This window comes from Balaenoptera ricei, chromosome 3 (genome assembly GCF_028023285.1).
Source record: "Balaenoptera ricei isolate mBalRic1 chromosome 3, mBalRic1.hap2, whole genome shotgun sequence".
NCBI classification, from domain to species: domain Eukaryota; kingdom Metazoa; phylum Chordata; class Mammalia; order Artiodactyla; family Balaenopteridae; genus Balaenoptera; species Balaenoptera ricei.
Genome location: NC_082641.1, coordinates 170671395 through 170687100, shown reverse-complemented (window position 1 = coordinate 170687100; position 15706 = coordinate 170671395). Strand labels below are relative to the sequence as shown.

Below are 15706 nucleotides of genomic sequence, written 5' to 3'. Positions count from 1 at the left end.
AGCGTAGCTCCACCCCTTCCAGCAGGCTGTGTTAGTGTTTACGGGGTTTTGAGAGATAACGGCACACACGACGACCTCCACCCTACCGGGCCCTTATCGGCTACCCCTAGCCCTGCCTGGGCACTACTTGGTGTCGCAGGCTCGGGCCAGCATTAGAGCTCCTGAACCTAGATGTGGACGACAATGCGGCGCGGGTCAGCCTGGCTGGGGACACTGCACTGCGCCGAGGTGCGGGGACCCGGGCCGAGGGGCGGAGCGGCGCGTGCGCACAAGGGCGCCGCGGGAAGTTGGAAATCGACAGGCCCGGCAGCTGGTCTGGGGGACCGCCGGGGCATGGGCTTGGCGACAGGCCTGGCGCGGCGGCTGCGGGCGGCGCTGCGGGAGGAGGAGTTGCGGTGAGGGCAGGGCACGGGTTGGGCGGGCCAGGGGTAGGGGGCGAGTGTCGCGGTCCACTCTGACCCTCTGTCCTTAGGGCAGTGGAGGAGCTGCTGCGCCGTGGTGCTGACCCCAACCTGGTGCTCGAGGATGGCGCGGCGGCCATGCACCTGGCGGCCAGAGCCCAGCACCCGCGGAGTCTGTGTTGCCTCGAGGCCCTGCTGCGCCGAGGCGGGGACCCCAACACTCGGTGAGGCAGGGTCTGGGCTCCGGGCAGCTCTTCCGCGAAGGAGAGGGGTCTCCCGAGTCCGAGGGGAAGACCTGGGAGTCCTGGAGAGGGCGTCCCACGGTTCAAGGATGCGGACTCAATGCCCGGGGGCGGAGCTTGGGGAATCTGGGGAGGGATCTTGAGGGTCCAAGGGCAGAGGCAGGGTACTAGACCGAGGGTGGGGTATGAGGTTGCGCTGAGGCCAAATGGGGATCAAAGGTTCAGATCTGGTGGTAGGCGCTCTAGAGTCAGAGAGCAGAGGTTTGGGTCCTGGCCCAAGGGCGCAGGATCTAGGTTCCAAGTGTGGTGTCCCAGGCTGGAGGGCGGAGATGGGGGGCTGAGAGCCAAGGCCCCGGGCGGGGGGTCGGAGGGTGGGGGCGGAGACTGAGTTCCCTCCTCCACTGACCCCTCCTCCTCTCCTGCCCCAGATCGGCCGAGGCGCTGACGCCGCTGCACGTGGCCGCTGCCTGGGGCTGTCGCCGCGGCCTGGAGCTGCTGCTGAGCCAGGGAGCGGACCCCGCGCTGCGCGACCAGGTGGGGGTCCCAGCGCAGTTTGTAGCAGGGCGAACCCGGAGGGAGGGAAAGAGGAAGGAAGGGAGGAAGAGAGGGAGGGAAGAGGGCGCCCCCTGCTGACCGCGCCCGTGCAGGACGGACTCCGGCCTCTGGACCTGGCCGAGCAGCAGGGGCACCAGAACTGTGTGCGTGTCCTGCGGGAGCTGGAGGCTCGGACCAGGACCCCGACACGGACCCGGGCAGACCCCCAGGAGCCCGAGCCCGAGCCAAAGCCTGGCAGTGAGTGGTGCCTGTGCGGCTGGGGGTGCTTAGCCTCTGATCTAGCTTTGCGGGTCTCTGTGTGTGACGTCCACGCTCTCCCACTGTTTCTGTTTCACGACCAGGGTCTCTGGTCCGTTTCTCTGCCTCCGACTCTGTCCTTCCTCTTTGCGATTGCAGCCGCCTCTTTCTGTCTGATCTGACTTCCATCTTTGTCTCTCACTTCCTCCTCCCCTCCTCTCTGACTCCCACTCTTATCCCCTGCTCCAGGCCCAGGCCCTTGGGGAAAGGGGCTGAATATCAGCCCCTCTGGACCTCCCAGTGTGACACTGGCCTCCACAACACTGGGCAGAGGTGATGGCAAGGACATGAGCCTGGAGGCTGGCCCTGGACCCCCCAGCCTCCTTGCCCACCCTGAGATTGCTGACACAGATGGCAGCTTGGAGTCCCCCCTAGGGCGCTGGGACTGCAGCTCAGTTGCCTCCTTTGTCACCGCGGTTGAGGCCTCTGGAGCTGAGGACCCAACCGCCCACACGTCCCCCTGGGCTGGTGTCCGACCCTCCCAGAAGGTGCCAAGATCTTCGGGTACCCCACAGCAGGAACATGGAGCCCTCGTGGAGGGCAGGGAGGCAGAACTAAATGCCCGTCTGCAGGCCCTGACTCTGACCTTGCCAGATGCCTCCCCCTCCCCCAAGTTCTTCCCAGACAGGAGCCCAGCCCATAGTGCCCCTTGGGAACCACTGCCTGGACCCTCTGACTTCCACATCCCAAAAGATGACCAGTTGTCCCTCGACAGTGATGTGGCTGCCCTCTGGCTGACAGAGGATGAGGCGAGCGCCACAGGTGGCAGGGACCCCATCCCCTCTTGCCAGTGCCCACCGGACCCCACCATGTCTGACCTGGAGCTGCTGCAAGGGCTCCGGGCACTTGGCAAGAGCCGCGGTACCATCACGTCCTTCACCCGGCCGTACTACCTCCGACCACTAGAAGAAGCCCAGGCTGCTCCTGGTTAGTATCCAGAGTTCAAGGAGCCTCCAGGAGTCCTCGGAGACCCGTGGCTCTCAGTGCAACCTACTTCTCCCTTCATCTCTGGGAACCACCCTTTCCTTTGTCTCTCTTGACTCAGTTTCCCCTCCCAGGCCCAGAATTCTCAGGGCACAGCCCAGAGCTGGCCAAAGCCCTGCGGACCGGCCGTATCCCAGATGCCCAGGCAGATGAGGATGCACTTGCCAAGCAGTTTGAGCGGCCAGAACCCACCAGACGGTGGCGGGAGGGGGTCATGAAGTCCAGCTTCACATATTTGCTGCTGGACCCCAGGTACTTGGAACAGGAATGACCCAGAAGTGGGAACTGGAAAATTCTGAGATTGGTTCTTATCTGCTGTGTGTCCTTAGGAAGGGAACTGGCCCTCTCTGATCATCAGCTTCTTTATCTATAAAAGGCAATTGGATCCAATTCAAGCTGCTGAGTGTCCTTGGCGAACAGCCACCCACCCTGCCTTTTATAAAACAGGGGTCACTGGACATGGGTTGCTCTGTCTTTAAAGACTGTCTCTGGGGCGACTCTCGTCACTTTTCCCTCTCTGAGCCACCTACTTCATCTAGGAAGACTCAGAACCTTCCAGCCCGAGCCTCCTCACTGACACTGGCTGAATGCCTTCGGATTTTTGTCCATGCCATCTTCTACGTGGGCAAGGGAACACGGGCCCGGCCGAACGTCCACCTCTGGAAGGCCCTTAGCCACCGAGGGTGGCCAGGAAAACAGGTGTGAGGATAAGGACCAGGTTCATGGCAGGGGCGGCACAGCTGCGGGCAGGGAGAGGAAAGAGGGAATTGGGGGGCAGACCTCTGATCCTGCCCTGGCTCCCCCCAGGCCTGCCCCAAGGTGCGCCAGATCTTAGACATTTGGGCCAGTGGTCGTGGTGTTGTCTCCCTGCATTGCTTCCAGCATGTGGTTGCTGTGGAGGCTTACACTCGAGAAGCATGTCTTGTGGATGCTCTAGGTAGGTGCCTGGCTTGTGGGGTTGGGGGGGGGTCACATGAAGGGCACTTGATCTACTGATTCCCTCACCCCTTGCCCCTCAGGGCTGTTCATTCATTCAATGAGCAATTATTGAGCACCAATTATGTACCTACACATGCACAGATTTTGCTCCATTGGTTTATCCCTGCTTGAGGGCAATACCCAGTGGGTTTACTGGCACATACTTCTGCCTGGGGTTCCTGGAGGCTGCCTTCATGACCTTACCCCTAATCTCCCCAGGGATCCAGACACTGACCAACCAGAAGCAAGGACACTGCTATGGAGTGGTGGCTGGCTGGCCACCCACCCGGCGCCGCCGCTTGGGGGTGCATCTGCTGCACCGTGCCCTCCTTGTCTTCCTGGCTGAGGGTGAGCGAGAGCTACGGCCCCAGGACATCCAGGCCCGTGGCTGAGCACTGGGGAACTGGCCATCCAGCCTAGGTCGAGATCAGGGTGTTTGAATGTTCCAGCTTCCCCGCGCTGAGAGCAGCCCCCCGTCTCCAGCTGCAGGAGGCTGGTGGGGGAGCAGCAGGACAATCTCTCCCTTGGGCTGAGGGAGGACTTTATTACAGATGGAACTGCTGGAGAGGTAGTGAGCTCCCTGTCATGGGTGGAGAATAAGGGGATGTGGGAGGAGAACAAGTAGACCAGAAGGTTCTTTGGAACACTCTGGTGCTTTGAAACATGCCAATGCTTTGGCACTTTGGTCCTGTTTGGGCAAACAGAGTCCATTTTTATCTCCCTGACACAGGGGACCCACAATGTAGGCTGGGCTGGGGGCTTCCTCAGCCACATGAAGGGAATCTGCCCAGCTCAAGAGTTAGGTTTCGCTGCTTCCCAGCTGTGGGACCTTGGACCAGCATTTTCTCTGTCTGAGCCTCACTGTCCTCAGTTGTACACAATGGGGAAAGTGTGAGGTTCTACCTCAGGGGGTCACTGAGGAAATCTGATTAAACCGTCATGGGGTAAAGTGTTTGGCTCAGAGCCCTACTGAGCCAGAGGCAGCCCTGCAGGCGGAAAGTCTCTGGGGGAAGGCGGCGGGTGTCAGGATGTTCTCGAGGTACCGGGGATGTTCTCGAGGTACCGACTTGTGTATTGAGGGGTGGGCAGAGCTGGGGAGGTCATCGCGGTGTGGGTGTGAGACGCCAGCCCTCCTTGGCATCACTGTGTGACTGGAGCCTCCTGGTGTTGCTTCTCTGAACCTGTTTCTTCCACTATAAAATGGGATCCCTAACCCCATCACTAACCTCTTTGCTCTTTATGCAAAGAGCTTCAGTAAGTGCCAAGCCACTATCCTGGCGAGGTGGTGGCAGGATCATTTAAATTTTCCAGAACTTGCTTCTTCAAAGCAGTCCAGTGGGTTTAGGGACTTGGTGAGATCTGCTGCCTCATTGGGTTCGTCACCTGCCTGTCATCGTGGCTCAGAGAACCAGGTCCTGCAGGGGGCGGGCTAAGGTTCCACCTGCCTCCTGGCCTCCACCGCTGAGCCCCTGGCTACTCTGGCTGCTATGGTAATTAGGGTTCCTGCCTCTGGAGTGGGCCTGGGCTCTACCATTTTAACTGAGCTGAAGAAACCTCACTCCGAGCTTCCCTTTCCTCATGTGTAAGACAATGAATCCTCCCAGACACCAAGTAGGTGCTTGATAAAGTGATAGCAATTAAAACAGCATGCTGGAACTTCCCTGGTGGCGCGGTGGTTAAGAATCCGCCTGCCAATGCAGGGGCCACGGCTTCAAGCCCTGGTCCGGGAAGATCCCACACGCCGCAGAGCAACTAAGCCCGTGCGCCACAACTACTGAGCCTGCGCTCTAGAGCCCGTGAGCCACAACTACTGAAGCCCGCGTGCCTAAGAGCCCATGCTCCACAACAAGAGAAGCCACCACAATGAGGAACCTGCACACCGCAACGAAGAGCAGCCCCTGCTTGCTGCAACTAGAGAAAGCTCGCACGCAGCAACGAAGACCCAATGCAGCCGAAAAAAAATAAATAAATTTATTAAAAAAAAAAAAAACCAAACATCATGCCATCTCCCAAGAATACACAAACAGAAAGAATCCAGAGACATCCCTTCCCCCGCCAAAAAAAGAGGCCCAGAAGAGGTGGGATTTGTCTAAAACACAGGGTATCCCAACCTTGGCCCTCCTGACTTTTGAGACCAAGTTACTCCTTGCAGTGGGGGCCGTCCTGTGCACCGTAGGGTGTCAGGCAGCATGCCTGCGCTCCACCCACAAGATTCTGGGAGCACCTCCCCCTCCAGTTGTGGTAATCAAACATATCTCCAGAATTTGTCAACCAACAACAGTGCCCCTGTAAGAACCCCTGGTTTAAATTAAAGGTGGGCTCACAAACCAGTGGGGAAAGGACCAAAGGTGCAGCAACTGAGGGGACAAATCTCCTCCCACTGGCCACACAAACCACGGGTAAACCTAGATATACATACATTAGAATAAAATATAGAGGACCAAGAGCACAGCCATGGAGCAGGGAAATCCAGAGAAATCTGGATTCAAAAAAAAAAAAGACAGATTCAAAATAAAAATCATCTTCGTGACAAAAGCAACTCAAAACCAAGTTATAAGATAAAAAGGGACAGTAAGAGGTACTAACTTGCTGTGTGGTGTGGAGTGAAGGGGATTCAATGAACCTATGGGTGTCAGGCACTCGGCACAGGGCTTTGCATACAGCGGACACAATTATGGCTACTGTAACCAGATGCAACCGTCCTCGGATCCTCACCTCAACTTCAGCATCGACCTCAGTTGGTTCTCCTCCTCCCCTCCAGGGACGGGGAGCTCACCCCCTATCTGCCTTCTGCTCTGGAAATACTGCCCAAGTAGCCCCTGCATTTTGAGGAGGGAGGGGAACTCGGGAAGAAAGCCTGGAGGGCCGACATCCTCAAGTCTCTGTGGGCCAGCCCTGAGGGGGAGGCACTCGACTCAGTTCAGTCTGCACTTGGGGAAACTGAGGCTCAGGGCGGCCCCGCGCTGCGGTCACCCAACACAGGCCTGGAGGCTCAGATTGTCACTTCTTTTTATTGAGTTACAAGTTGAGATGTGCGGGTTCGGTGGTGCCAGCCCCCTCCCAAACCCTCCCTCCTTGGGCCACAATAGCTCCCAGCGCCGAGGAATGGGGGGGTGGTAAGGGGTCTCGGGCATTGGGGCGGGGTCTCGAGGGTCCCTGCGGGGCTCGTGGGTCCCAGGATCAAGCACGGCGAACACGGAAGACAGAGAGCGGGGTGGTGGCCTGCCTCGGCCCTGGCGTTGTGGGGTAGGGGGCTTCTGTACAAGGTCATCCTCCGCGGGGGTCCCGGCTATGGCCCCGAAAAACCGATGGGTCCCGCAGGACTAGCAGAGAGCGGTGTGTCCACCTGGCTCCCACGAACGTCACGTCCTGCCCAGCCGGCCTGGGGGGCGTCTCCCTGACCTGACCCCGCCCGCTGGAGCGAACGGCCCGCCCAGGTAGGTGGTCCGCGCGGCAGACCCAACTCCGGCTCCGGGCTCCTCCTCAGGCTCGTCGGCTCACTAAGCGCTACCCTGCCAGCTCAGCGGCTACTTCTTTTCCTCTGGGGGCGTGGGCAGGGGCTCGGGCAGGGCCTTGGGCGAGGGCTCGGGCTCCCAGAGCAGGAATTCATGGAGCAGCGTGTTGACTGTTTCCGGACACTCCAGCATCACCATGTGGCTGCCTTCATCGATGAGCTTCAGGAAGGCCAGGAGCAGGATCTGCGGAGGACGCGGGCTCAGGGCAGGCAGAGACAGGACGACGGAGCTCGGGGCCAGGCTGCCCTGGGACGCCCCCCGCCCCCCCATCTATGCATGGCCTCCAACATCAGGAAGTCCTTCTTGCAATCTACCCTATATTCCTCCACTTCCACCCAAGGGGGATCTGGAAGATGGCCTGTCACCCTGCTGGAGCCCAACTGGATATTCATTCATTCCCCGTTTATTAAGTGCCTACCATATGTCCAGAGCAGGATTTCTCAACCCGGGCACTAATGCCATTTGGGGTGGGATCATTCTCTGGGATGGGGACTGTTCCATGCACTGTAGGATGTTGAGCAGCATCTCTGGCTTTCGATCCACTAGAGGCCAGTAATAGCATCCCACTCCCCCGCCACAGTGTGACAATTTAAAATCTCTCCAGGGACTTCCCTGCTGGCGCAGTTGTTAAGAATCTGCCTGCCAATGCAAGGGATACAGGCTCGAGCCCTGATCCTAGTTCGCTCACCATGGATCAAACCTGTGCCCCCTGCAGTGGAAGCACGGAGTCCTAACCACTGGACCGCCAGGGAAGTCCCATGAAGAGTGCCTTTTAACGTGCAGTGGGGACAGCACATAAACCTACCACCTGTCCAAGGCAGCCCCACTTTCTGGAGTCCACCTTTGACTCTCCATCTAAGCTCTGACGTCCCTGGGGCTGGAGCACAAGGCAGAGTCCCCCTGGACTGTGCAAGGGGGATTTGAAGGGTGTGGTGGCCGGAGTGCCATACCTCAGCCATGCGCTGGTCTTCCTCCACCGGCACAAACTTGTCGTGCATGCCATGGACGAGCAGGACGGGCACGGTGAGCTCGGCATGGTAGACCTCATCGCCCTCGGGCCAGTACTGGCCACTCATCATGGCCCGAAGCACAAAGGAAGACACATTGAACGCATTGCCCTCCTTCAGCAGCTGCTTCTCTTTGGCCCCTTGTCGGGCGAAGCCAGCCCTGGGGGTGGGGAGGCACTGCTGGAGCCCTCATACCAGCTCAGCCACCAGGGGTGCCCCCATGCCAGCCCCAGCCATATAGCTTCCCCTCCCATCCACCTTGGGGAGATGCCAGGGCAGGGCCAGCTCACTCACTTGAGGAAGCTCCAAGCCAGACAGGGTGACAGGCAGTGCAGGACGCACGTGGGCATGTTGAAGATGGAGCAGAAGCTGGGCTCCAGTGCCGTGGGGCCCCCGCCGTTGATCATGATCATCTTGTGCACCAGGTCGGGGTACTCATGCGCCAGGAACGTGCAGAAGGAGACACTGCCCCATGGGTGGGTGGTGGGGAGGGTTGAAGGGCAGTGGTCAGCAGGATACAAGCAGTGAAGGGGTTAATGCCCTCCCCTCATCCAGAGGCATATCCTTGAAGGCCAAGATTCTTCCCCTGGGGTCCATGGACACCAAATGGGGGTGAGGGATGGGTGGGGCATCTCAAATGCCCTGAAATTGTGAGACTGTGTGTGTGTGTGTGTGTGTGTGTGTGTGTGTGTGTGTGTGTTGAGGGTGGATTTTTTTTCTTTTGGAGAAAGGATCCAAATACAGAACTTTTATCAGATCCTCAAAGTCATCATAACCCCCAAAGGAGTAAGAATTACTTATTGCCAAGTGTTAGGAAAGCTATTTGATTAAACAAACCCTTTGGCTTCTCAGAGAAGGTCCCTGTTTCCAGCGTATCCCTTCCCTTTAAGGATCTTCTCTCATTGGCCCCTGGGTGTGGCACATCTGCCTGCCTTATGCAAGGTGGAAGGGTGCAGGTACCTCTCCTCATTCCCCCTAAAGCAGAGTGTTTTTTGCAAACTATGGCCTGTGGGCTAGCTGCTTGTTTTTGTAAACTTAAGTTTTGTAAGATTGTAAATCTTGTAAATGTGTAAAATATTTTATAAATAAAGATTTATTAGAATAAAACCACGCCCATTTGTTTACAATTATGTCTGCTTTCTTTCTACAACAGTAGACATGTGAAGTTTCAACAGAGATCAACCATTATGGCCTGCAAACCTAAAATATTTACTATTTGGCGCTTTAAGAAAAAGTTTGCCAACACTTGTTGAAAAGAGGGACAGGATACAAGCAGGAGTCAGGTGGACTTGACTGTCCCAGTGACTCACTGTGTGCCCTTGGGCAAACTGCTTAACCTCTCTGAGCTACCATCTCCACATTTGTGACATAGTAACTGTGCTGACCTCATAGCATTGTTATGGGGTCACAGGAATTTCCACAGGTGGGTGCTCATTTAATTGGAGGAATCATTTAGCATAAGCATCCACTTTGAGGTATGTTTTCATATAAGCAAATAGGAGCTATGCTACTTCCCAGTCTGGCTTCCTTTCTTTTGGAAACTTATGTAACATTTCTTTTTCTTGTCTAGTTGCATGGGCTACAACTGCTACAACAGTGGTTCTCAACCTGGCTGGCTGATCAGATCCTGCCTTTCCTCCTGGGTAAAGGACAGAATGGTACCACTTGGCAGTGATCAGGCACCCAGGCCCAGAGCCTTCCATGGCGTGGGCTCTCATCTAAATGATAGGTGGTATTATCTGTCACCCCTGTAAGGAAGTGTGAATTATAGCAACCTGTGCCCTTGTAAACAAAAATTATGGGATTCCAATTAGTCTTTCCTTGGAGCCCTTGGGGTCTCCAGAGCAACCAATTTTTGAACTTAGTTGAAGACAATGGTTCTCAGCTAGGGGTGATTCTGCCTACCAGAGGACCTTTGGCACTATCTGAAGGCATTTTTGATTGTCATGATCATCACTAGACCATTGTGCTAGTGGCATCTAATCGGTAGAGGACAGAGACGTTGCTAAACATCCTACAGTGCACAAGAAAGCCCCTCACAGAAAAGAATTACCTGACCCAAAATGTCAATAGTTCAGGGATTGAGATACTGCTTTAAAACAATGTGAAACAATAGCATTGGTGGCAGGAATCCCTGTTTTGTTGCAGATGTTAGTGGGATTTTTCAAGAAGGGAAATCAGTATTTTGTGAGTGGGTGTCCAGTTCCTGCCAGTCCCCACCCCTCACCCTCATCCCCACCCCAGTGTTGGCTCACCCGTAAGAATGCCCAATGAGCACGTTTCGCTTCTTGGCATAGCGCTTGAAGATGGCACGCATGTCCTCTGCCAGTGCATAGAAGGTGTAGGCGGCGGCCACCTGGGGCGCTGAGCTGGCCCCGTGGCCAGCCAGGTCGGGCGCCACCACCTCGTAGCCCAGGCGCACAAAGAAGTCCAGCTGTTCCTTCCAGATGGCCAGGGAACCGCCGACACCGTGGATGAAAAAGAGCACCACATCGGCCTGGGCGCCCTTGCAGCTGGTGATGCGCTTCTCACAGTCAATGTGGATGGTCCGCTTGGGGCGTCGGGCTCGCCGCCGTCGTCCGCCACTGCCACTCCCAGCACTGCCTGGGCCCGAGCGGCTATCGCTGCCCGCTGGGTCAGCCAGCTCTACCTCGAGGGCGGCTGGTGGCTCCCCAGAGCCGTTCTGCCCGTGCAGGAGGTCAGCTCGTGGTGCCCGGCCCAGGTTCTCCACCAGTAACCGCCCGTTGCGGTACACGGTGATTCTGCGCTGGCAGTGGACCAAGCCAGATTGGTCCCCCTGGGCGGCGTCTGACAGTGGTGGAGGTGGGGTGGGGAGCGGAGCGGGTCCAGCATGCTTCACCCGCAGCACGCGGCCAGGCTTGACCTCCACAAAGGTGTAGCCATCACTGGACTCCACACTCTCCAGCGGCCCCACAGCATTGGGTGGCGCGCCCAGCAGGCAGCAAAAGATCCCATCGGTCACCCCGGTCAGCATGGTGTGTCCTGTGAGTGGGGTCGTGACAGCCAGGTCAGAGGCCATCTAAACAGGGAGCCTTCCACTCCCATAGCACCCACTCCCCACACCTGGGTCAGGTGAGTTGCACTGCGAGGCCCCATCTAGGCTCCAGTTTGGGGGTGGCCAGAACCAGCCACGCACTGAGATGTTTTGTCTGGTCAGTGCCTGTGTGGCGTTCGGCCACCCTTCTGGGCCAGCCTAGTCTATCCTAGAGAGAAGGTCGTGGCTGACACCAAGAGGCATTCATTGGGGGTGGCTTCCCGGAGGAGGGGACATTGTGGCAAATGTGGCCCATCCTTGAGAACCCTCCAGCTCAGGTTTATAGCAGTTATGCCTTCCTAAACCCATTCATTCATTCGTCCACTCATTCATTCATGCACTGTTTCCTTAATTCACTTTCACTAAACCAGCATATCCTGAGGGCTCCAAAGGCATCTAAAAAGGTGCAGATCCCAATGAGCCCCCATTCCAGGCCTCTAAACCTGGCTTCTGAAAGGTGAGACCCTGGGAGAGGGGTTTCAGGACTGAGCTCCAGAAGCCCTTGCCCAACTCCCCAAGACCATGGGTGCAATGGGTCTGTTTCACAGACCTACAAGCTGAGGCTCAGACACTCTGGGAAGAAGGTGCTCTGTCCCCACTGCTCAGTACCTTGGGTTCTGGGGAATCTGGCACACAGCCCCCAGTGGTGGAGATGAGGATGGAGAAGGTAAAGCCCTGGCTGGGGGCCTCCAGGCCTCCATCCCGGTCCCTGGGCCACGGCCCCCACTCCGTGTCCATGGCAACTGCAGGCAGTTACATAACTCGAGGGGGATACCCGCGCAGCGCACCCCCATTGTTTAGGCCCTGGTGATGGGACCAAGCCCTCCCCGTCCCCATCCTGGGCTCCGCGGGGATAATGAACGCCGAACACCCGGCCTGCAGTGGCCCGTACTTGCTGAGGAAAGGGGAGCAGGCCGCGCCCCCCACCTCCGGCGGGGTTCCAACCCAGGATTGCCAAAGGGGGCGCAGATGCGCCACGCCAGACCCCCTCCACAGAGCCAGGCCCCCGCCTCCTGGGTGCCCGTCAACCCTGCGGCGGGGTCGAGGCCACTGGGGCTCCGCGGCTTCCTAAGGGCTTTGTGGACACCCCCCCCTCCAAAGTGAAAGACCCAGGGGCCTCAGTGTCCCCTTCCCACGGCCCGGTCCCTGCTCACCTCATCGAGGGCCCTGGGGCCCGGGGCAGGGCAAAGGGGTCCCGGGCGGAGAAGCCGGCGTCCGCCTGCGGGCGCCGTTTACATGGTGGCGCGGGGTCGGGGCGGGCGCGGACCCAGGGCGGTCAGTGCGGGCACATCCCGCTACCGCCTAGCGAGACAGCCCTTTAAGTGTCTCCCCGTGGCGGGGGGGGTGGGGGGGGGGGCGGGACCGCGCGCCGACTGACTGGAGCCTCGGCCAATCGCAGCTGCATAATGACCTGGCCTACTTAGACTGCCAATCAGAGGCGGCAACTCCGGGATCAGGGCGGGCTCTTGTGGCAACGGCCCCGCCTCCCTCAAGGCTTACGGAGGTGGAGGGAGGGATTGGGCCTGGTTAACCGCCGAGAAGGGGTCGCAACCTGAGGTCTTCCGGGCCCCTCCTGTCTGCAAAGAGGATCTCCTCGGCTAGCCCCTGCCTCCGAACTGCCCTGTCCCCTCCAAACGGAGCCCCCATGCCCCTCTCTCTCTGCTGACCTTTCCGTTCTACAGTCTCCCAGATCTTTGCAATTTCAGGTGGGGAAACTGAGGCTCATAAATGGCACAAGGTCACAAGGCAAGCTGGGGGGCAGAGATGGGACTTGGAACCACGGCTGTGTGATTCCAAGTTCTGAAAATTGTTAAGTTCGTTAAACCATTAAACAGATATCTTGGAGCTATGGGTAATTAAGGAATTGGAGTTTCACAGATAGGCCAATTTAACTGGTGACCCTGGTCCCAGCCGGAGCCAGAAAGCCCACGGTTCAAAGCCAGCCTCTGCCCTTTGCTGATATGTGACCTTGGGCAAGTCCCTTCCCTGAGACTCCATTTATTTCTCTATGGAATTAATTTCCTCATGAGTTTGCTCAGCAGGGAAAGTGCTCCATACATTATTGGCATTATTATTGTACTGCTGTAGTATTGTAGTGGTTTGCTAAATGATGGCGCAGGTAGGATGGGCTTCAGAGGACAAGGGGTTAATCATCCCTTCCCCACTCCTATCCCCTGGAATTTGCTGCCAGAGCTGGATTAGGTCCAGCCACCCACTCTTGCCCACTCAGGGTGCTCCTGGGAGACTACAGTTTATTAATGCAGAAAAAACTCCCCTCCCCCTCCCCAGGCTGGGAGATGCTGGGGTGCCTGCAGGGACTCAGCTGCAAGCCTGGCCCTTGAGGGCGCCCTGGGCTTCAGGGAGAGTCTGGGGAGAGCTGTGTGGGGGCAGTGTTGGGCCAGAGGGAGGGATAGGACTGGGGGAAAGGAGAGTATCTGAGGAGCATTTTAAAAAGATGAATAGGGGAGCACCAGGCAGAAGAGGTTGTAGCTGAAGTTTAGGGTGTGTGTGTGTGTGTGGCGAGAGCGGGCTTCAAATGCCTGCCAGATATTTTCCCTGGGGCAATGGGGAGCCGTAGAGGGTGTGTAAGAAGGGAAAGGGCTCAGATATGAGTATTAGAAAAGTAGGGCCTGAACGGGGGCACCGCCAAGGGCAAGCCTGCAACCGTTTAGTTCTGCAGATTGAGAAACTGAATGACCACCCCAAGGACATCCAGCCAACACCAACTCAGACCTCCTGGGCTCCCCGCCAAGGGGTGGAGACTTGGCTGGGGCTAAAGGAAAGCTTCCAGCCGTGTGCCGTCTGCGTGGCTCCTGCTGGGGGTGGGAAATTCAACCAGCCGTTTCCTGAGGCTGCCACCAGCTGCGCCGCCGTCACCCCAGGGTACCCTCTGTAGCTCTACAGGAGAAGGAACTACAACTCCCAGCAGACCCAGGGACATAATGTCTTGTACGCACGCGCATGCAGAGGAGGCGCCGTTCGCCTGTCACCTGCTGGTCCACAAGAAGAACTACACTCTCCTGTGGTCATTTACGCTCACGCCTAAGATGCGGTGCGCCTACGTAGAACTACAACTCCCGCGGCAATGAGGGCTCCGCCTAGAAGAAACTGCATTTCCCAGAAGTCCTCGTTCCGCAGCTGCGGAACCTGTGGGCTTTGGAATAGCTGCCACCGGACGGCGTGCCGGCGCGGACATGGCTTTCTCGAGCAGATCGGTGGGTCGCCTGTTGGGGCCAGTCAGTAGGTCAGCGGCGCTTTGGGGTGGCAGGTGAGTCCTCAGGGGGACCCCTTCCCAAATCTGGGAGTAAGGGCGGCGTCGGGGGCTGGCCCCAGCTGTTTACCAACCACATGACCTTCCAGTGCCTTGCAAACTCCTCGAGCGCCTTTTGCTGCCAGGCTCCCTCCGGCATTGGTCGGGAAGCCCAAGCTCGGAGAGGTTGGGCGCCACGCAGAAGTCACACAGCGCCCCCTCTAACCTTCCCCGGCAGGTGGCTCCAGCCCCGGGCCTGGCTGGGGCTCCCCGACGCCTGGGGACTCCCCGCCGTGCAGCAGACCCGGGGCAAGGCGCGCGGGAACGAGTATCAGCCGAGCAACATCAAGCGCAAGAACAAGCATGGTTGGGTCCGGCGCTTGAGCAAGCCAAACGGCGTCCAGGTCATTCTTCGCCGCATGCACAAGGGTCGAAAGTCGTTGAGCCACTGAGCAGCGCGACGCTGCCGGCTGGACCCCCCCCCCCCCCCCATTAAAGCATTTTTCCTCGCTGACGACTGGGACTCGGACGGACATGAATCCTCAGATTTCGGGGTTGGCCCAGGGGAAGAATTGTGGGATTAGACTGGAAGAGGGAGTGGGAAGTCAGACCTTGCCAAATGCCTTTTTACGCTTTTGAATTAGGAAGAATTTCGAACATGTGCATCAGTCCACAGAATGGTACAGTGAACGCCCTTGTAACCCAGTACACAGCTCTACCCACAACCTATCCTGCCCTCTCCTGAGGTGCAAATCTCGGGCATCAGGTTATTTCTTCTGTAAATATTTCAGAACTCACTTCTCTAAGATAAGGGCCCTTTAATACATATTCACAAAGCTTTTCACAGCTAAAAAAAAAAAAAAAAAAAATTTCTTCATGTCATTAAAAATCTAATAAATGTTCAAATTTTCACTTGTCTTATTATAAAATGTCAATTCTCACAGTTCTAGGAAGGCTTGTGGAGAGGTGGGAGGGGTTTGAATCCTCTACTTGCCCCTTGGGGACAGGCTCTGTGACCTTGAGCAAGATCTTAGCTCTCTGAGGTTCATTTGGTTCCAATAAAATGGGACTTCCCTGGCAGTCCAGTGGTTATGACTCCACGTTTCCACTGCAAGGGGCGCAGGTTCCATCCCTGGTTGAGGAATTAGGATCCTGCTTGCTGCGCGGCCAAAAAAAATAAATAAAGCGGATCCATCCTTAAAATGAGATGTTCATTTCTCCTTTGCTGTGATGTTGGTGTAATAATACTTAGTAGCTTCCACTTAGTAACTTATTGGGTACTTCCTCAATAAGTTCTTGTTCTCTCCAGGCTGTCAGGCTGGTGGTGGTGGTGGTGGTGGTGGGGGCGGTGGCTTGATTCGTACCCAGGCAGTTTGGACACAGTGGAGTCAGGGCTGGGAGGATGATTGTGAGGACCGTGGA

General features: G+C 57.3%; 3 protein-coding genes across 3 annotated transcripts; 2 read left to right on the top strand and 1 right to left on the bottom strand.

The window, feature by feature from the left end:
* Positions 1–171: 171 nt before the first annotated feature.
* On the top strand, positions 172–4308 carry ANKLE1 (ankyrin repeat and LEM domain containing 1). The gene is made up of 9 exons (XM_059918146.1): positions 172–395; positions 473–625; positions 1072–1177; positions 1291–1435; positions 1685–2422; positions 2554–2731; positions 3019–3178; positions 3287–3416; positions 3677–4308. The coding sequence occupies exons 1-9, from the start codon at positions 172–174 to the stop codon at positions 3847–3849; spliced, it is 2007 nt and encodes a 668-aa protein (XP_059774129.1). The 3' UTR covers positions 3850–4308.
* Positions 4309–6449: 2141 nt separating this feature from the next.
* Positions 6450–12362, bottom strand: ABHD8 (abhydrolase domain containing 8). The gene is made up of 5 exons (XM_059918145.1): positions 12189–12362; positions 10235–10982; positions 8274–8444; positions 7923–8139; positions 6450–7155 (listed from the first exon to the last, which is right to left on the bottom strand). Exons 2-5 carry the CDS (start codon positions 10972–10974, stop codon positions 6985–6987), a joined length of 1299 nt encoding a protein of 432 aa, XP_059774128.1. The 5' UTR covers positions 10975–10982; positions 12189–12362; the 3' UTR covers positions 6450–6984.
* Positions 12363–14156: 1794 nt separating this feature from the next.
* MRPL34 (mitochondrial ribosomal protein L34) lies at positions 14157–15490 on the top strand. The gene is made up of 2 exons (XM_059919763.1): positions 14157–14302; positions 14523–15490. Exons 1-2 carry the CDS (start codon positions 14229–14231, stop codon positions 14734–14736), a joined length of 288 nt encoding a protein of 95 aa, XP_059775746.1. The 5' UTR covers positions 14157–14228; the 3' UTR covers positions 14737–15490.
* Positions 15491–15706: the final 216 nt, after the last annotated feature.